We start from the raw sequence: 21,749 nt of genomic DNA, 5'->3' as shown, positions 1-21,749 counted from the left end.
AACTTTTCCTTGACTAACTTTTTGGTGCATATTTCCTTTGGGATTTCATTGGATATTTTGACAAATAATACCTTTGAAGCTTTATCACATGTTTAGTCACGTCTTCATTCATAAAATTCACTATTATTTGATGCAAAACAGGTTGGAAAAACGTATTTATCAACAAAACTCACACGTTCACATGGACGGAATACTGACACTGACAGTTGTCAGCTGCGTAACGTTCCGATATTATGTCTTGGTTTCATTTACAAGTCAAAGAGGTAATAATCACTGATATTGATTATTATACTTCCTGAATATATCATTCAATGTAACAATTAGGAATAAATGTGATCTTTCATTGCGAAATTACTTACTAAATTGATTTAAACAATCTTTCACAAAATAATATTTACGTAAAAATATTTATCGATTTACGGAACGATCCACTATTGAACTAGATAGGTATCAATATCAATAGCTCTGTCTCTCTCTAAAACACGTGCAAGCATGCAGATGTTACTACTGATAGGTAAACAATTATTTGCTGAGAGAACATGGACGTTAAATGTATAAGGCGTATGATTTAGTAAACAAAGCACTTATGATCTTTTTCTCATGAGTCCCAGGAGTGTCCCAAGTGTGTCCCGTGTCCCGAGTCCCAAGTCCCAAGTCCCAAGTCCCAAGTCCCAAGTCCCAAGTCCCAAGTCCCAAGTCCCAAGTCCCAAGTCCCAAGTGTGTCCCATGTCCCAAATAGAATCTATAAAAGGGTCGGAGCGAGCCGACGCGCGTCATTCTTAAAATATCTACAAGACTAACAGTGTCTCTGGCTTTCGTGTGTTATACTGGTGAGTGAAGTTGTTCTGCTATTATTTCTCTGTTTGTTTTTACTTGGAAATTATTCTAAGTGATTGTAAACTTTGAAATTGTGTCTCTGTTTGATTGTGCGGGGACAATATCGTCGTACAGTTGGACTTAGACCTATGGTGGAATTGCTTTACCGTCAGTTGTGGGGTTATTTTAGCGTTCTATTTATAGTGTAGTTTTACATTTAAATTGTTGTGTATAGTGAAGTTTTCTGTGCTTTGTTTCATGAGTGCCGTCAAGCAATACAAAGACTGGGTCGATGTATGGCTGGTGCTTGGAGATAAGTCTGTGTTTGGTTTTGTAGGGAGTAATTCTTGCAAAACTAAGCTTAGATTATAGCACGTAAAGGAAACTTCATTCGTTTATTTAGTTGGTCAGTAAAATTGAATTTAGTAATTTTCTATGGGGTTATTTTGTGAAAGTTATAAGCCAGATCATTGTTTGTGACAGACTGTTGTCCGGCTAAGCGCTTTATACCTTGCGGCTGTTAAACATAAGGCGTTTAGGGGTCTTTTTGTTCCAAGTGGAGGGCTTGGGCGCTTTTTTATACTTACAAAAGCGTATTTTCTCACCGGTCTCAAAGAGTCCAACTGTTAGATGGAAGTGAGGACTTTCACGATTGACGAAAGACATTAGGAGTAATCCTTGCTCACTGAAGTCGGCAGTATTTGAGGCTGGGGTCCTATATATATTTATATTTATTTACTCGGTGCTCTAGTCCATGCTGGCGTTGGTCGCTGGGGATTTCGGTTGTGATCGATCCACATCTAAGTAAAGTTGATCGCAGCTGGGTCTCCCATGTGGCTGGTACTGGTGTGTCCTAGAATACTGGATATATACACGGATAGGGCGATCTACTCTCTGCTACCCTAGCCCGCGGGCAAGAGCAGAGGGGGGGATCAGAACACAAGCCTATAGGTTGCCTATCTCAGCTTCGCTGGCTGAACTGTACAGTTCTAGTAGGGATACACTTGTACATATTCTGAACACAAGATCTATGGTAAGTGAGGGTCTGTGTTTCAGATATGTTAGAGTAGGAAAAACAATAGGATTAGGGTAGAGTCACACACTATTTCTATGAAAGTAGAGTTCTGTTATGATTGGTCTTAAATTATAATTGGTCAACGTGTATTGTGGAGAAATAATTTAACTACTACTATTTATATGGTTTAAATGGACTTTAAATGTGGTGTTTACTATCTTAAAATATGTGGTAAAACTGGTAATTTATAAAATCTCTTATTATTTAATTTTTTTTGAGTGAAATTAATAATTGTGGTAGCAATTAGTATGTCGCCGCGAGATAGATCACACGTCTTCTTCTAACTGTATTAATGACATAAAGGACGGGTAGTCTATCTCGCGGCGACATACTCTCGCGGCAATCATGTGCTAGGCCTACTGGTGTGACCCTGACGCGCTATTCTATTCGGACACGTATCACACATAAACGAAATCTAAAAACTGACGACCATATTTGATTTTAATCAAATTGCCAAAACATGACTTGCTACTCAACATTGTCCCACGTCATTTATTTTTTGTTCATTATTGAAGTGCGACAAAAAACAAGTTTTAGTTAGACGACTCGTTTACGATAAAAATCATTAAACCGATGATCAAATAGAGACCGAACATGATACATAAACAACCAAATATACATACTAAATCTATTTATTACCATTGTTGATTGTAAAGCCAACCAAAAAATATTTCATATAAATAGGTCCTTTTTTCAAATGTAAAAATTATTGTTTAAAAAACGAATTTAAAATCATCTTCCTGGCCTTGATTATACTTAAGTCATTTTTTTCAAATATATCAATGCGACAATAACTGAATACGGTCATTAAATTATTCTCACGTTGTATGGTTGTATGGCAGACGCCCTACTATCTGACTATTATTTTTGCTTCCATCACTCCCCTTACACTATCCAATGTAAGCGTGACTCCGAGAACCATGAGATTAACACACAGTTGGAGATAAATGCTACACTGGTGCGTTTTCGCTACTTCTCAAGAAGGTGTTGGAACAAGTGCCCTGCACCTCTGCGCATGACATCACATAACTTGATGACAAATGAAAGACATGGAACTAGCCAAGCGCTGCATACTTAATATGTTCTGTTCAAGGTACGCGTACCAACTGCGTACAATTCACGGTATTAAAAACGATGACAAACTCCAATACACATGCCGTGTAAACTTAACGGTTATGTCATAAAACTTGTCAAGTTATTGACGAGACGAGAGTCTAGTTGACTTTATATATGTATACTCGCATGCAAATCTCGACTAAATTAACTTTGACTTTACTAGAACGAATAAAGGAAACGGAAATTCTAACCATGCTTTACGGCTTGAAAATGGTAAATATATGTAGTAACGTTAAAAGTTCTGTTAAAGGGGTCAGTTTGTCCTGTTTTAAATATAAATGGCATTAAGAGTTGTATAACATAACTATACGTAGTTATTACTTAAGTAAATGGTAATAATGTAATAGTTGGTTTAACTCCATCGTCCACATGCGACTTGCTTGGCCTCTGAGGCGCCGGCGAGGCCGCATCTTCCTCTTTACTTTAGTGTTACAACTTACCACTTCATTGTAAATTATGGGCAAATTAGTTTTTCCTTACTTAAACGTTTTACTTAATTACCTCTGAAGGTTGATGTAAGAGACATTTGCGGATGTGAATGTGATTTATTGAACAAAATTGCTGAGATTATCTTTCAAGGTTAAAACAATGCTGTAGGATTTATATAAATTATAAGTTGTGTGGTAGACGATGTAGAAACGGTATCGTTAACAAATAGTTATATCTCGAACTTACATAAGTAGTAAATGTTTCTCATCTACATATGTATGTACTTCTTATTGTTGTATTATGACAGATAGAGAGTGTTTCTTCACATCTATTACTCTTGTCTCTACATATATTGTAAACCAATTGTACCCAACGGATTTCGAATTAAGTTGTAAGTCAAGACCATTTCATAATGTTCATGAACAAACCATTTAGTATATTGTGTACTGTGCTAAAAAATACGTACTTAACTTGGAGCGAAGAAAGAGGACTTGAGGTCCTTAACTTGGTATGAAGCTTAAAAGGACAAACTATACCTAAGTATAAATCCGAAAATCGACGCAGAAGAATCTTTGCCCCGTGGGCAACAAAACACCTTCAGAGACACTTAACAAGTCAAAATATTAATGCAAAACAAGAGGGCACATTCGATGTGTAATTGATAGCGCCTTTGGTTACGCATGCGCGATGGACGCAACGCTCTGATTGCGCCGGCGGCGATCGCGATAGCGCCTCGCGGAAGCTTCGCCTCGCCTTCCTAAGGTACTCCGCCGCAACCAAAGCGTACCTTATGTGATTCCTATCGGAATATTTTGCAATCTCTGAAGATGCAAACGGCATCTGACAACGCGGTTTATATCCTCTATATACTATAATAGTGGTATGTATAGTCCAAAGTATTTGCTGCGATTGCCTTTTACACCACCTTTCACCTAATAATTTGGATGTAGGTAGTTACGTAGTTAACCTGTACACCGCTACCCAATTTTCAGAAAGAAAATTGTGCGCACTTTAACAATTTAATCTACACAAATCCGCCGATCGCAATGGTTCTGCTCACATGCCTTCCCTCTGCTGAAATATGTAATTGTTTATCCTAAAGATGTGAAAGATAGCCAAACGTTGAGCAAACTTTAGATTATTTCAAGAATTCCCTGGTAACCAGATAACCTTCCGAACTGTTGAATATCAAACATGTAACCAAACAACACAATCCATAATATGAAAAACGAGTTTAAACCAATGAGGAAACCGGCCACTACAAAATAATATTGTTCTAAAGCATTAATCAACCGACGCTAATCAACCGACGTACGTCTTACACAAATAGAAAGAGCCTTACTCAATACCTGCTAGATATTCAACAAAGCTTTTACAATGTAAGTTATTCACGTCATACCATTTGAAAGATGTTTTGGTCGGTTATCTGATTTGCGGGCGTGTCTGTGACTTATTGTCTTCGAACGCCATCTTGATATTACAAAAGACTTGTTAAAGAAGACTCAGACAGGATCATGTGACAAAAACAACTTACGTTATTGTTGATCACTTAAAAGCGATCACTTACTTCAATCTTACATTAAAATATTGAAAACATTTTGAAACAACAAAATTATTCATTTCGCATACAAAACCTGAAGCTATTCCAATAGGTTGTACTAATATTATCATATGTGGCTTATACTTTTGTATGTACAAATAAATAATCAAACCTATTAATCAATTGAAGTTCATGAACAATAATTATGCACGTGACTCGGTGACAGACTTGCAACTTGAAATGTCCTTCATTGCAACATGCAGGATAAACTTTTGTTGCACAAATGACACTTACACTACTTACAGTCTCCTGGAAGAGGTATGGCTGTAGTGTGCCGCCTTGTCATTATGTGCACATTTCCGTGCGCGGGCGCCACCTACGTCGCTAATGTTCCATCATTGACCGCTTCCTATTCGCCATCGAGGATTGCAGCCTAACAATACCTCACCGTTTCCGTGGGAAACATATTATGTGATCGAAACTGACAAATACGAAGTTGTTACTTTTTCATTAGCACACTTCAAGATCGCGGCCTACTCAGTGGTTGTTCGCCTTTTTATAACATTATAGTGACATTATTTCGGCATTAACCCTAATGCTTGTCAATTGCAAAGAAACTATACTTGTATTTTCTTTTGACAATGAAGTAGTCGGTTACAGATTGGTTCCCATAACCCACAAAAAGGACCGTACCTAAATTATTTTGGGTTAAGCATTTTTACATAAGTGCGTACCAGTTGAAATAGACCTAAAGGTCAGGCGGGGTAAGACTAGTTTACTTTACTCGGGTCAAGAGCAACTGTCTTGTCTGAGGATTCCCTATAAGTGTTTATCTTGCCTCTGTGTTTATCTTATCCCATCTAACCTTCTTATATGAGAGACGAACTTCTTTGAGATCCATTGAATATTAATCAGCAAGACCGTGAAAACTGTAAACGATCGAACTCATATTTCCGAGAATTAGAAGACATTTTCGAGAATATCAACTAGTAAAATCAATACAAACTAATTGAAAACGAAGAAAAACATTATGTACACGTACCTATTTAAAAAGTAAACAAGTAGTTAAAGACACTTTTAACCAATGTTACCTAAATCAGCATATGATCTTGATTGGTGATTACTTACATAAATTAATTCGCCATGTTTAAAACATAAGAGGCTATTAATATCGATCCTGTTACGGAAACAATCCCACGCCATAATGAGCATTTGGACAGTAAATATGTCCAACAACTTCTTCTGTATAATAGGCTTAAAATTACATCACGAGTCCCACATCACATACTGGAGTCATATTCCGATTGCTTTGCACCTAGCTGTGACCATAACAGAGTCCGATCATAAAATGCGGTTTTACATTATCAAAAGTTATTTTCATATAAACGAAACGAAGGCTGGCAGATTTTCCATGGTATGGAATGACTTTATTCATTGTATCCATCACATACGCATTTTGTCGTATGCCGTAGTTGCTAATGAATATATAAGTAAACCTTGCTTACACAATGTATTTTAGATACAGCCGGAGTACACTACGACTGTGTTTAATTATTTACTCAGTGGATAATTTAGCTACGGTAAACTTATGGACCTCATCGTCGAGGCATATTGTGTAGATATAATACATATACACCGTGTTTCACTTAACACTAAAAACCTGAAAACCGTTTGTTCAGAATAGAGAGTACAATCGATTGAGCTATATCCTGATGGGGGTAATATTTTTATTTAAATTAGTATTATTAGTTATTTTTTATGTGCCTATTCTATTGTATTAGTAATACAACATTGTGTATATCGCATTGCTAGAAGTTGCTTACCTTTTTCAGTATTTGGGAGTATTAATACTGGCTGGTTACTTGGACGATTATATTTTCCGCTACAAGTTTGACATTGTTTGTCAGTTTAATCTTAATGTTTATCATAAGTCATAACAAATTGAACTCGTACGTAATTACAACCTTGTCATTTTGAATATTGGGTTTAAATTTGCTTACTGCGATTACCTGTCCAATCTGAAGAGTTTTACAGTGACATCTTAGCTGTCTATTGGTAAACCTTATGTCGTTGCAGTAACGTACACAAATAAATAGTTTTATGGTTTATGATGGTAGTTAGCAATTATTTTATTGAGTGTAGAGCTAAAAGTCAAGTAGAGCTGTTCAGAAAATTAAAAATTCAATTTAAAAAAAAGTAACCATCAGATTAAAAGATGAATACTCTAGATGAGTTTAAAAACATAAAAATTAGTTGGGGTGTCTGAGGTTTTTAGTGATACCGGAAACACGTTGTATATGTATGTACGTTGCTTATTGCGTATGCGACTCTCCCTGACTGCGATGACACGCAGATCACATGCCACTGGTCAGCTAGAGACCTCAACTAGCCCATGCCCGTGCAATACACCGCCCGGTAAAGTCGCCCACTGCCGCAACGAAGATATTGGGGCCGCCAGAACCGGTCGCAGCGCCCAGTTACATCAAAACGCAATGCCCGTCGCAAAATTAACTCACATTCGTATTTATATAACAGCTGCCAGCTTTGCATAAGTTTATCTTAAAATAGGACACCGCGGACCCTTTTGAACTGCATTTCTAGCGGTTTGTAAAATTATAATCCGTTTTGGAAGGCGTATTGCCATTTAAAAGGCAATTTGTTATAGGTCTAAATAAAATTATGGTCCCTTCGATATTGGTATGTTTTATTTAGGAGCAGTAATTTTTCAACATTTGATTTAATGAGGTGGTCACAAAAAATGCAATATAAAAACAAGCAAGCAGGGTTGCGCATAAAATGAAAACTGTATTAGTCATCTCTAGGTACCTGTACAAAATTTTATATCAAAAAATATTTCTACAAAAGTGAAATGAACGAGAAGACTTGCAACTGCGTTTTTAAAACGTAATCCACTACTTACATTTAATATTATGGCTATATAGGTACATATGTATATGTATATTAACGGTTGCAATGATACGTTTGTGTTGGTACATGCCACTATGTGCCGGTATAACCAAAAACTATTGAAACTTTGAAAGTATGTAAGTTACGCACGGAATGGTAAGACTAATCGCATATAACTACATCCCGTTTATAAGTAATGTATCCCATTCGCTACTAAAGAATTTACCTAAATAATTCAAATTCATTTAATACCATACACTATTTAAACAAATGCCTGTTTTTGCCTTTAATAGTATAAAACACAGAAGTCACACGTTTCTAGAGATTTATTTTAATGGCACAATCGCACAATACAACCCATTCCTTAGCTTTTATTTCCCTGGATGACCATACTGTTGAATAGCCATAGAATTGCTATTAAGGGACTTAATAGCCTGTCTATTGCCTTTTAAAAGTATAGAACGTGACAGGCATAATTCACTTGGCACCCACTTAAATCTAGACGATAGAGGTACAAGTCATACATACCGACTAGCATTCAATATGTTCATAAAATGTAATTATTTATAGGTATAGTCAACCAATTGGAACGCTAGGCCACTGTAGAACTATGTCATAGTGACGTTATAAATCAGATTGTAAGAAATCTCTTACTGCTTATCATTTTGACATGATTGTAGAGTGACCTAGGGTTCCAATTGGTTGACTGTACATTATTAGCCGTACCATTCAGCTACTTAAATAATCTCAGTTCCTATATACATATACAATCCCCATAAATAGCTTTTTAACTCTTAAAACTTTTTTAACTATAAATGCTCCTACAAATGAGGAGTGTCTTTTCAAAAGGACTTATTTTTATAAGTCAACAAGGTCTATTTCTCTAGGAAGACATAGATAAAAATTACCTGTTGACTTAAAAAAGTAAGTCCTTTTGAAAAGACACTCCTCAAATATAAATACATAATATGAAGTCTAACAGTAGGTAATCTACGGATGCCGCACTCCGCAGAGCCTTTAGCTCTTCTTTATTATAGCTATTTCAGCGCCAACATCATTTAGACACTAAGAAAGACACTTAGACTTGGAAGCACTCCTAAACGGGTACTTTAGAAGCTGTTTACGTTCTTCCTTAATTAATTTAAGCAATTTATCTCCTTTTGGTATATTATTTCAAGGAGCGGGTAGTCAAAACTCGATGAAATAGACAAAGGAAATAACTTCCAAATTCCAAATTCTAAATTAGAATATTTCGAGGCCAGCAATAAAATTAAACGACTCCTACTTAAGTATCTGAGAGTTGAAGATTTTGATTCAGAAAGCTTTAACAAAGGGATTTGCAAATTAGTTCCGCGTTCAAGTATGCAAATGTTGCTAGGGCCGTTTCTCCTCGCCATTAATGCCACACGCGCCATTACGACCTAATAACATCTCTATTTTACAACACAGGGTCTGATACTGAGCCTACGCTATGGTATCTACTGACAACACCCAAAAGATTCAATTACATAGATACGTACATTAACTCACGCCTGTGGTCACAAACCGGGGAGGCAGAGCTCATGACACTGCTTAAGACGTGTCAAAAATGCTATGGAAAATGTAGTGATATATTTGTGCACAGTCAAGGAGTCAACTATTATTATAATAAGATATTGTATAGCTCATGCAATAACCGTATTAAATTCCCAGGGTAAAATGGTAATATAAGTCATGCGTTAATGCTCTACCAAAAGCCTTCAATCAGAAAAAACGGTTCAATACTTAGATACCGCTTTTTATCCATATACTTAAAGTAATAATCATATGTTTCTAGTTTAAAAGTACCACTTAAACGAGTTCATCGCATTCTGTACATCCGCTGAACCATTTGACAGTTATGATGATTACCTTTTTATTTGTTTGCAATTCGAATTTTGAATGGTATCGTAGGAGAACCGTTAAGTCGATGGCGGCGTAAACGGCACCCCGCAGTTGCGCAAGCGTTTGCTGCTCGTGTTATATCATTACATTACACAGACTACACAGACGCCGCATTATGAAGAATTTAAGAGCATACAATTTGTATGTGTACAGTTTTATTGGTAAAATACCACGATTTGAGCAGTGCAATTGAGTAGTATGGTTACACCATTTTATATAGTATTCAAAACCCCAAATAATCATTTGTTATAAATAAAGTTACACGAGTGCGTTGTAAACGTTGACACAACTGAATCTAACTATCTGCATATTACTACCGTACCGGAGATCATTATGTGTGGTGACTTTGAGTTGGCTTCAATGCTGCATCTAGTAGTTGAGGTGGTCTGTGTTACATTACTATGCCGAGTATATGACGGTAATATGCTGTGCAATGCTCAATTCGTATCGGATGAGGATGATGGCTGTGGGAACCGTGAAACGGAGATTTACACTAATATTACGTCGCGAGCACAATATATTGGACCCTGAGAAACACCACAACAGTTGTCGATCGCGTAATTTTTTTATTCGACTTAAAAAAACGAAATCAGTGAAACAAAGACGTTGGCCGAGAAACAACTAAAACGAGATCATCGGGTTGGATTCAACGCTCCTAATTTTTTAATTAAATTCTTTTTGCGATTAAAAATGAGCGGTATACCATTCGTGCGTACAGAACGGCCTTCAACATTTCGGCTGACTATTGTTGTCGTTCTGTTCTGCGGCTGACGGGCCGGCCCACGATTAAATTTCAAGTGATTGCAATTCAGGTTTACTTATGACTAATAAAATACTTGGCTTGAAATTGAATTGGGTTTAGCTGGAGGACTGATTTGAAAATAACGAGACGCATTAAACGATCAATATACCTAGTTTTTCACATTTATCAATATAATTATATGGAATAAATTAAAGTAACCTTAGCCTAAATAATTATATGTTCCGGTACTGCACCTGTCCCATATTTTGGTTCGACCCTAACCACCGGGGTTATCTTAGAATTTAAGACGTTTGGAAAATCAAGTATATGCTCTTTTCTCCATTATTGTATACAATATTAACTGACGTAATGTCGAAGCATAATATAAAAAGATTAAAAAGCTTTTCCACATTTATCAACATCACTCTATATGGTACAGATTAAGATAGCGCTACCCTAACTTAATATATGTTCCGGTACTATATCTGCCCCATCTTTCGGCTCGCCCCGAGCCTCGGTGGTCGTCCGTTGACCTCACGTGGCCTCTTTGACAATTGCCAGCGACTGCCACGACCTGCGGTGCCTTCTAGATTGTACACAATAGCCGATCAATCTTGGCCTAAAGGTACTACATACTATTACAAAGATTACAAAGTGTGAAACGTGTTATGCCGTAAAAAAGTATTTTGGTCACAATGTCTTTTTTTTGTTTATTATTTATTGGCACAAATACATGTACTTACTTAATAAATTATTTACCTAGTCGAAAAAAACCTCGCATAAAACCAGGTCTTCTGGGTTCAAACTCTCTACTTTTTAAAGGAACAAAGATTGTTGGCATGCGAAATGCCTCACTAACAATATGATCAAGGAATTTATCCGTCTCCGCATTCAATAAACCACAACTTGTGTACGACTATAAATAGCGTCCGTTTTTAGTTTTATTTGTGTCTTGTTACCTATAAGAACTGCTGATCTTGCTTGTAATGCACTTAATTTACCCCACAGGCTATGAAATAGCCCACACTTAACAATAACAACCTATTTCGTAATTTTACGACCAAGAGTTGTCTGCCAATAATTACGATTTGCTTCTAAAATAATCTAAGTACAATCGAAATTAATTTCTTATTTATTTTTATACCTGGTTACATACTCGTATAATAATAGATTGTTAACCAATTGACATTGAAATTTTAGGTCACCTCCATTTAAAAAAAAACCGGTCAAGTGCGAGTCGGACTCGCCCACCGAGGGTTCCGTACAAACTTTCAAACTCTCCAGTTAAAATAATCTCATGTTTTCACATAACTCTAACAACTTGACTAGAAGACAAAAGTATAGGTACTAAAGAGTATTATTGTGTATAGCGCCATCTCTCGGTGAATTCGCTAACTAATTTGCGCGACCATAGTATGTTGGTTTTTCAGGGATTATTCTTTATAATGTTAACCGATTTAAGCAATTTTTACTTTATTAGAAAGAAGATGATTTACGTAACATCTCGTATTAATTTGAAGTACTATATACATCCGCAAAGGTGAGTAAATTAAAAGTAAAAATCTGAAAAGTTTTTTGTGAATTAAAAAAAAAGTTTTCAAGATACAAACACGATTATATTTTTCCTGTAATATTTAGCATAAAACCAATGTTTCCTAAAATTTTCATAATTTTTCTTTGGTAAACTTCGAAGATAAGGGCGGGGGAACGGTATTTTTTTTCCACAACAAAAAAATTATAAAAAATAGTTTATTTACGTTCAATTTGAGCTCTTTCTAACGATACCCCACTTGACCTAGTAACATGAAATTTACAGTTTGCCCCCCTTTTATTTTGGTCATTTTCTACAATTAAAATTAATAAATTTAAAAAAGTTTTACCTTCTATTTGTAGAGGTTCACAATGTTCACAACTATTCCAAATTTCAAGTTGATAGCACTAGTAGTTCTCGAGATATTTAGGAATGTGACAGACGGACAGACAGACGGACAGAGTCGCACCATAAGGGTTCCTGTTGTACCTTTTTGGTACGGAACCCTAATAAACGACGAGGTGTTATAAGTTTCACATGTCTGTCTGTAGCATCATAGTTCCCGAAAGGATAAAACGATTTAGATTTAGTTTTTTCTTTATGTTGGAAAGCTGAATTAGTCGGGAGTGTTCTTAGTCATGTTTGATAGAAATCGTTCCCCGATATAGTGGACCGATTTCATAGTTTCTTTTTTTAGATTTAAATTTTGTTATTAGGATATTTAAGATAGTATATTATAGAGAAGGTTGTTGTGAAGAAAGGTTTTATGCAGTCTGCCACCAGACTATTATGTAAGAAGTTGAATTTGTCTCCAGTATTTCAACACAAATATCGTCTATCGATGTCAACTTGTCGCATTTAAACGATATCGAAGGATAAGTTTTTCGTGTTTGTGTCGGCGGAACTAATAGTCGTTCTTGGTACGCCAGTTATTTGTATAACAATAACATAAATACACTGTGACATGATTTCATGGTAATTCGTTATCTCTGTCTAACAGCGATTCGTAACATTCGAAGACTCTGTGAAACTTTCCGTCCTTCAGAGCAATTAAGTATTTACTCACTACGATAGTTGACATGAAAAGTTTTCATTTCTATGCTATTAACATAACATAACATTTACATTGTAACGCTCCTAAAACTCGTAAAAATAAGTAGGTATGCGAATGTTAAAAATGCTAGTAAACTACTTTATATTTTTTTACTCGTAGTATCAGTATGAACGCTATATCAATTACCAGCAAGAGTATTTACTTACTATGTAACTATTGCACCTACCTAACTGCTTAATTATACCTAATATTCTTATAATACTATGCTACCTACTATTTAAAATGTACATATAGAAAACTGCTTTGTTGCAGCTTCTTTTCGTTTCGAGCAACAAGTATCCTAGGTAAAACTACAAATTTCAACTACTCCAGATAGAGTGTCCAGTTGTCCACCGGTCATAAATTACCTTACCCCCAGTCATAATTGCCCCACTGTACCTTAATGCAAATAAATAAATATAAAATAAAAAATAAAAAAATGCAATGTATCACAGATTATACCATACAAAGGTCCATATCTATAGGTCCAAGAGTATAAATAGGGTACACTACATAGTACTCTCTCTTTGAAAACGCGATAAAGGAATGAGACAGGTCGTGAGATTCATAACCATAACAACGGCAATCATCCTCCCGGGGGGCATTATCTCGCGGAGACGGTATTCATAACTTTTCCTCTTAGGATCCTCGCCCGGGCAGTTTTTCTGCGGGCGCAAGCACGGGCGGGAAACCAGTGTAAACCTTTGTAAAGTCACAGTATAATTAAATAAAGAGTACTATCATACAGTATGGCCACTCCCGCTCCCCGCTGAAAATGCCGCCCACCACCTCTCGGTTACCTCACAGTTACCTCGACCTGTCATATCTCACTCATTTTTTTTTAATCGTATGGCAAATTATGAAAGCAATCAGAGTGTAGCCCTGAGGTTGCAAAGCCAGGCAACCAGGTCCGGTGTCACGATGAACAGATCTTCAGCAGGCCCGGGATATGAGTGGAGTGGGCAGCGTTGGAAGATATGTTCAGTAGTCTGCACTTCCTCTCCGCATTCGCAAAGTGATCTCACTCATACAAGAATGTTACACGTTCACCTACACGAGATTAGAATGTGTGCTAGGAACGCGCCTCTTTCATATATTTGATCGCCATCAGTGTCCGAGATGTGTGTGTCATTTTTAACCCCCGACGCAAAAACGAAGGGGTGTCATAAGTTTGACGTGTTTGTCTGTGTGTATGTCTGTCTGTCCGTCTGTCTATTTGTCTGCCTGTCTGTCTGTCTGTCTGTCTGTCTGTGGCATCGTAGCTCCCGAACGGATGAACCGATTTGGATTTAGTTTTTTTTGTCTGAAAGCTGAGTAAGTCGGGAGTTTTCTTAGCCATGTTTCATGAAAATCGGTCCACTAGGTCGCGGCCGGGGGTTTTTTCAAAATTTTAATGTATGTAAAACTGGGAATACTGTTCAAATAGTCTGACTCTATTAGTTAATCGTGACAGTCGCTGGTTTACATACGTTATTTTATAGTAATTAGGTACCTATAATATGTAGAAAATTCCTGCCCTGTAACCACTGCATAGATATTATCCATAACGCCGTGGCTTACGTGGGCGACGGTCGCACGATGGTCGCGCGACGGCGATGCGACGCATACGAAATCAAACCTTATCGATATGGAAGTATGAGACGCGACGGCGACGGTCGCGCGACCGTCGCCCACGCAAGACACGGCGTAAGAATTCGATAATTTTTATTTTACGCCCTACTGCCCCGACCTGTGCTTATGAAAGAGAAACAAACATTGTAAGAATATGTAAGCATGGAGCTTTATCGTAAATAAAGTTGTAGGTATTTAAGCCATAATAACTAAATAAATTTTTAATTAATATATTTATTTAAATTTTTAAATAACCCCCGACCGCGACATAGTAGATAGATTTTCATGAAACATGGCTAAGAACACTCCCGACTAACTTAGCTTTCAGACAAAAGAAACTAAATCTAAATCGGTTCATCTGTTCGGGAGCTACGATGCCACAGACAGACACACACACACAGCCAGACAGACAGACACGTCAAACTTATAACACCCCGTCGTTTTTGCGTCGGGGGTTAAAAACTACATAACCCGAGAAAATCTCCTACGCTGTACAACTTCTTTTCCCGTTGACTTATTCAGAAACTAGATTCTAAGATAATACTATTTCTAGCCCTTAAATTTTATCATAATTTATGAAATAAAACTATGGAAACGGATTAAATCGCGTATAATGAATTTAAAATACATCCCGACGTTTCGAACTCTTTACAGCGTTCGTGGTCAACGGGTGACTGAGGAAAAATTAAAATGTGCAAAAGCTACCCACATACAAGAAATATTAACGAAACATGACCACAAATAATATAGATTTCTAAGGCAGGTTCACACACTATTAATAAAGCTAGTTATACAATATTCAAAAAATTTACCATTACTATGTTAAAAAATAATTAACCAATTAATTTATTATACGCGATTTAATCCGTTTCCATAGTTTTATTCCATGAGTAACTATCGCGGTAACCGAAGACAATATTTTATCATAATTTGTTCTTATAAGCACAATAAATTGATAATACAATTCAATTTATATGTAATAAGACTGCGGGTGCGGGATAAGTGGTACAATTTCGAATAAACGATCTCGTCTAGATAATCTTTCGGACAATAATTTAGTTACAGAGGTTTATATCCTCAATCCAGGAACTAACCTGAGGCTTTCCGCAAAAGAATGGCCATCAATTGGTTGGAAATAAATTGAAGTTTAGAGTAATGTCGGAGCTATCAGGCAGATCGTGTAGATCGTGCGCGTGCGCCGCCCTAGGCCGCGACCCGCGCCGGGCCGTTTCCTGGAGCAAATATTAGAGTAAAGGTAAAGGGCCTTATACCTACATGGTTCATCTTAGAACCGGTACATACGAAATCATAAAAACATCGTTCACCCTTAGTTCGTTTTCACATTATCCGATCCGATATCGGATGTATGTGACATATAATATGAACTATTATGAATAAATATATGAATATGAATATGAATATGGATGTCGGAAGAATTTCAAAGGCAAAAATCAAAGATGGCTGCTTCAATGTATGGGATATCGGTCCTACATCCGATATCGGAGCGGATAATGTGAAAACGCACTTAATGTGGCAGAAACTCACGTCATAACAAGCGCGGATCCAGCTTCGTGCCCAGGGGGGGGTCACGTGGTAAAGGCCCAGGCCCCACGGGGGGGTCACGTGGTCTATTTGTATGGCCAACCTAGGCAGACCCCCATGACCCCCCCTGGATCCGCGCATGCGTCATAACCTCCCGACATTGCTTTTGACGCTCAATGGTATCAAATATCAATGTCATTAAGGAAAATAAAAATCTTATTCAAAAAAATAAATAAACAAAAAGACTCAAGGTAAATATTTGTAGAATACCTACCTGTAACAGTACTTCACAAATTCAGTAAATTGTGTACAGCTATTTATATAATAGCAGCTTTTGCCCAAAATTGCGGAATGCTTCATACAAACGTCTACCCCCCATTTTAGGGTAGTGTCTAAACAGAGACAAAAAGTAGCCTATATCACTCTTCATGCCTTCTACTATCTCTACTTAAAAAATCACGTCAATACAGGGCTCCTTTTTGCCGTGAAAGACGGACAAACAAACAGACACACGTACTTTCCCATTTATAATATTAGTATGGACAGTGAAAGATAACTGAATTCATGTTACAGCATTCTAAGTTACGTAGCAACATAGCAAGCTAGATCGAGAATAAGTCCTTACTGGCAGCTGCGACTTGCGTGGGCTCGCCCGGAGGCGAAGCTAATCCATTCGTATCACGCTCTGCCTTCGAACAATCGATTTATGCCATCTCTCCAAACTTGGAAGTTTTAGCATGGCATCGGCAGCGGCATACCACGGAGCGCTTCCTAGTTGTGTTGGCCTCATACTCATAGTTTGGTGTATAATGATTCTATGGAGCAACATTAATCAGATAATTACATACGTTTACTTTTATAAAACCTTATTTTTATCTCAAATATTACAAAAAAAAATACTTACCTAATTTATGCAAGAGATAGTATGCTGATGCTGTATAATAATATACATATACATAATCATTTATGGTTATTTAGTAGGTATTCCATTTCTCGTCATTGCGATATTTCCTGCATCTGGCATTAAGTTCGCCTTTTGTACATTTTTTTTTACTGTGCAATAAAGTTTAAATAAATAAATAAGAGATTGCCATGTGTCACCTGAGCCCAAAATTATACTCAAAAATAAAACCGGCCAAGTGCAAGTCGGACTCGCGGTTTAAGGTGTATGGTAGATATAAGATATTTCAGTTTATAAGCTATAACTACTAATTATAAGATATTTTGACTGTAGGTATAAAGATAAGATGAATATTTTTATCAAGAAAATCATTCTTTTAAAACACTAAAGATTAACATTGTATGTATATAAATTATGGGTATTTGCTCGTTAAAACCTTCATTTAATTTGCCAGCTTCAGCCTAAGATTTACTTCAAAGATCGCGTAAGCAACAATTGCACCTTAGAGCTAATGAAAATAAGGTATATTTTAAATGTTATTTAATTTGGTATAATCTTGAGCCGTCAAACGAGCAAAGAATAGCAATTTGTCTTGTTTATGATTATGTTCTGTGATACAAGTTGCTGTAGTTTAGTCGATACTGTCGATAGTCAATTAAATTGTAGGTTTTCCTGCATAATTTGCGTGGTCATCAAGGACCACTTCGCTTGAATAACGCAAGTATAATCTCGGTAACCGCAAAACAAGCTACAGTTTAGAACATAGATATTTTTATAAAATACCTCAGAATTACTAGCTTTTTCAAGATCCGGCCGGATTGGCCTTGAGGACTAAAAGTACCCAAATAGTGCCTTTTTTGCATTTTTTTACCATAATATGACAAGTATGATGGTATTTTGCATCACGATTAATAAATCAACAGTTAAAAGGCTTAAAGGCTTAGGGTTAGTTTAAAGGCTTAGAAGTTAACAAGTAAATTTTACTGTAATAATCAGTCGCAAATCAAATTATTTCGTTCTTTTGAAACTTTGATAGGATAACAAAATTATTATTAGTGTAACGTTTTACAGTAATAGGTACCTATAGAGCTTTTAAGATACGATAAAGAGCGGACATTATAATATACCTACAAACATACATGCGTTATGAGATCAGTATTTAAAAAAAAACCTGTATTGTGTTATTTTACATGAAAAGAAGAACAAAAAAAAGTATCACAATCATATAAAGTAAGCATATAACTATTAAAAGTCAGCGTTAACCTTTCCTCAGTCTGTATAAAAATATCCAGTATCGGTTAAAAAAAACTACAGTAACTAAATTAAAGCCAACAAGAGTAATTGACCTTAGTAAGTATTATTTGCTATTGCTGAATCAACAATATTACTGGTTACCTTTTAAAAATGTTCATTTTTAAGCTTTGAATTTTATTATTCTCGTAGCAATATGCTCTCATACTTCTCATATTATGCTGAAAATATGTGGTGACGTAGGACTTCAAGATCAACAGATCTTGAAGTCCTACGTCACCACAGAGGTGTAAAGGGCCTTCACGAGCTCGCGCCACGATTTCCTATCTTCACCCTCGTGGTCTCGCTCCAGCTCGACCCGGTCGCTCGTAGTCCATCCTCAACGGACCGTTTCCAGGGCGCTCGGAGCCACGACTTGCATTTTGCGGTTTTCAGCCGAAAGCAATTGTTGCGTTATTTCGTTCCCCTCTTTGAATAGTGTGCCATCCATATTCCTTTTTGTGTCACGGTTAGCTGCTATATACTCCATAGGTCTCGATTTCGGATAGTGTCTGGCAACTGCAGCCAAAAAAGATGTATGTGTCAATGTATCTATAAGCGCAAAAATGGTTTAAAACTTCGGTAGGTACAAATTGAACGTCGAAAGTGTAAGTATTTGTAAACAACTCGGTGCCGGTGAACGCTAAGTTTGTTAGCAACTGTTTTAAAAACAGAACCCAGCTATAGTGGTTCCAGTCGATTATTTATTGTTATCATACACTTTAATATAGATTCCAATCTAACAGTTTGTCGGCAACTTAAGACATTAATCAAATTGCCTAATTACGTACACGCACAAGGCGTCGAACAAAAACAATCTATGCACACAATCGTGTGCAGTGCCCATAGAAGGAAGGTGGACGCAACGAGCAGGAAATCCTTGTATGCGTTGCTATGACTTGCAACGCATGTGCGAATGACAAATTGATGCAATTGCGGCGAAATTGAGCGTCGTAAATTTAAAGCATGTTTGACAACTCAATAATACGTTGCCGATGATGTACATGATTTAGTTCAAAAGGGTTCTCGTGTTCCGTCGCTTGTAGTTAAATTGTGTGTCGGCTCGTATAAATTTATAGGAAATCGAAACGACAGTTCAATTTTAAATGAATGGTGATAAAAGTGCAAAAGAGTACTTACCGCGGCTGCAGTTCTGTGGAGTCTTCTAATCGATGCATGACTTATGTTTAAACTTCCCATACACAATAACAACGAATACATGGATATTTACAAAAAAATAATCTGGGTATTTGCTATTTTTTTCCGTCACTGACATTAGGTATATATCAGTGCTGCTGTCATTGCGAATGCCATTATTATAATTGTCAGCAATCATTCCGCACCGTTGAGGTTTACCTAGTAGTCATAACAGCAGTCTTAGCACTCGAGTGTTATCAAGATTTCCCTATCTGTTCAGTCTGCATTCAACAATTTTTATAAGATTATTAACATCAATAATAATATTTATTTATTATTGTGTAAGACTCTTTTTATAGCCTTCTAACGCCTACTTTAACATTAACTAAAATTTCTAAATTTTATTACAGAGCACCGAAGGGAGCAGCGAGTTCGCTCCCGTAGTGACAGCAACATGCAAGACGGGCGTGATGTCCGTCAAGATTAACTTCAACCAGCCCTTCTACGGCGTCGCACACGCGAGAGAGTTCAGGTAACTGTAACATTACGACCTAAAACCTACATCCACCTTTCAGAAGGTCATATAAGGCCCGGCGCTCACGATCGGCACCGGTCGACAAAAAGTGAAGACACTTTGAGAATCTTGTGATGCATAAACATGTCTATATTCTAGGTGTACTTGAAAATGCCGAGGCATCCCACATGCGTCGTTAGGTATGGTGACTTACTCGTAGCAATGCCGGACATACGGCATTCCCAAGCGCACCTCAACATGCCTGAGGATACCTTGGAAATAAATCAAAGGATCCCAAGATTCCCAAGTCATGCCGTACCCGATAGTGGGACGCCGGACCTAATGACCCCACAAAGTTAAGAGCATATTTGTCCGTGTTTCCACGATGACACTTTTAATAAGTAAGCTGACCCGCTCACGATCGCCCTGGTTTGTGGGCGAGACAGTGCTATGCACGTTTGCACGTGTATAGCGATAGCCCGCTTGCATAGAGTGGCATGCGAATCCGCATCCAATGTGAAACCACCTAACATGTAAATTGATTTCAGGACACCAGCATGCATGGCACAGGGCAACGGCTCAGAGTCCATGAGCTTCGACGTCAGCTTAATGGCGGCCCAGGGCTCGCCAGATTACTGCGGAGTATTCTGGAACAATGTAAGTGCTTCTATTTTCAAAATTAGTACAATGACTCCTTATTCAATTATACCTAAGTCGATCAACACATGAGTTGATTATGAGAGGGTCGATGGTTGGTGACATCTGTGCTTAAACATGCACAGCCCGCATGACACATTTCAACACAACTTCTATTGATCGGTTTATCAGGGTTGATAACTAAATTGAAACTGTTACAGCTGTGTTCTATGGTGAATTTTACCTTACGATATGGCGTCCAATAGGATGTGATTTTTGAACTAAATGGTCAATCATTATCCTATAAAAATTGTTAATGGCGTGATTCAGGATTCTTAACTTACGGAAGAGCGCCATCTATTGTCGTTGTTGTATCCATATATTGGAAACACTGTAAGCATAGAAGACTCAGTTTACTTAATATGTATTTTTGTTATGTTTCAGCGCACAGACGAGCGTTCCCTGCCGTTCGCGGTGCGCGTGCATCGCACCCTGGAGCTGGCTGACGACAAGTTCTACGTCATCACGTGCGGCAAAGCGGGATTCAGGAACGCTAGGTATCTACACTTACCCTCTTCTTTAGGCCGTCCGTTATCTAAACGAGTTAGCGAAATATATTGTAATCGTCCTTGGTATGAGTAACTTTAACCATTAACTAACGCGTACTTACGGCAAATTTTACTTAAAATGTCACACCTGTGTCGACCAAATTCGCAAATCGATTTCCATCAAGGTTCATGATGCCTTAGAACAGAAGTCGCAAGGGATCGAAAGGCCTGGAAATCTGTCAACGGAGTCATGAGGACTTGTATGCCTACATAGCACCAACTCCAACAAAATCATCTATACAGTGGTATACCTAACCAAGGTCGATAAATACCGCGACAGACAAAGCACATACAAAAAAGCGTACCCCTGAAATGTATGGGCCGTTTATGCTTAAAAC

The 21,749-nt window shown here is 37.3% G+C and overlaps 1 protein-coding gene across 2 annotated transcripts in view; it reads left to right on the top strand.

Annotated features, from left to right (window-relative positions):
* The window catches only part of LOC125226027, a 34,086-nt gene that overhangs the window by 3,390 nt on the left and 8,947 nt on the right, over positions 1-21,749 (top strand). For both annotated transcript variants that reach the window (XM_048129848.1, XM_048129847.1), the window contains exons 2-4: positions 20,064-20,185; positions 20,716-20,824; positions 21,248-21,360. In XM_048129848.1, the coding sequence (XP_047985805.1) occupies positions 20,064-20,185; positions 20,716-20,824; positions 21,248-21,360 (344 nt within the window). The remainder of the gene's footprint in view (positions 1-20,063; positions 20,186-20,715; positions 20,825-21,247; positions 21,361-21,749) is intronic.

This window comes from Leguminivora glycinivorella, chromosome 5 (assembly GCF_023078275.1).
Source record: "Leguminivora glycinivorella isolate SPB_JAAS2020 chromosome 5, LegGlyc_1.1, whole genome shotgun sequence".
In the NCBI taxonomy this organism is placed as follows: domain Eukaryota; kingdom Metazoa; phylum Arthropoda; class Insecta; order Lepidoptera; family Tortricidae; genus Leguminivora; species Leguminivora glycinivorella.
This window is presented reverse-complemented; position numbering and strand designations above follow the sequence as displayed.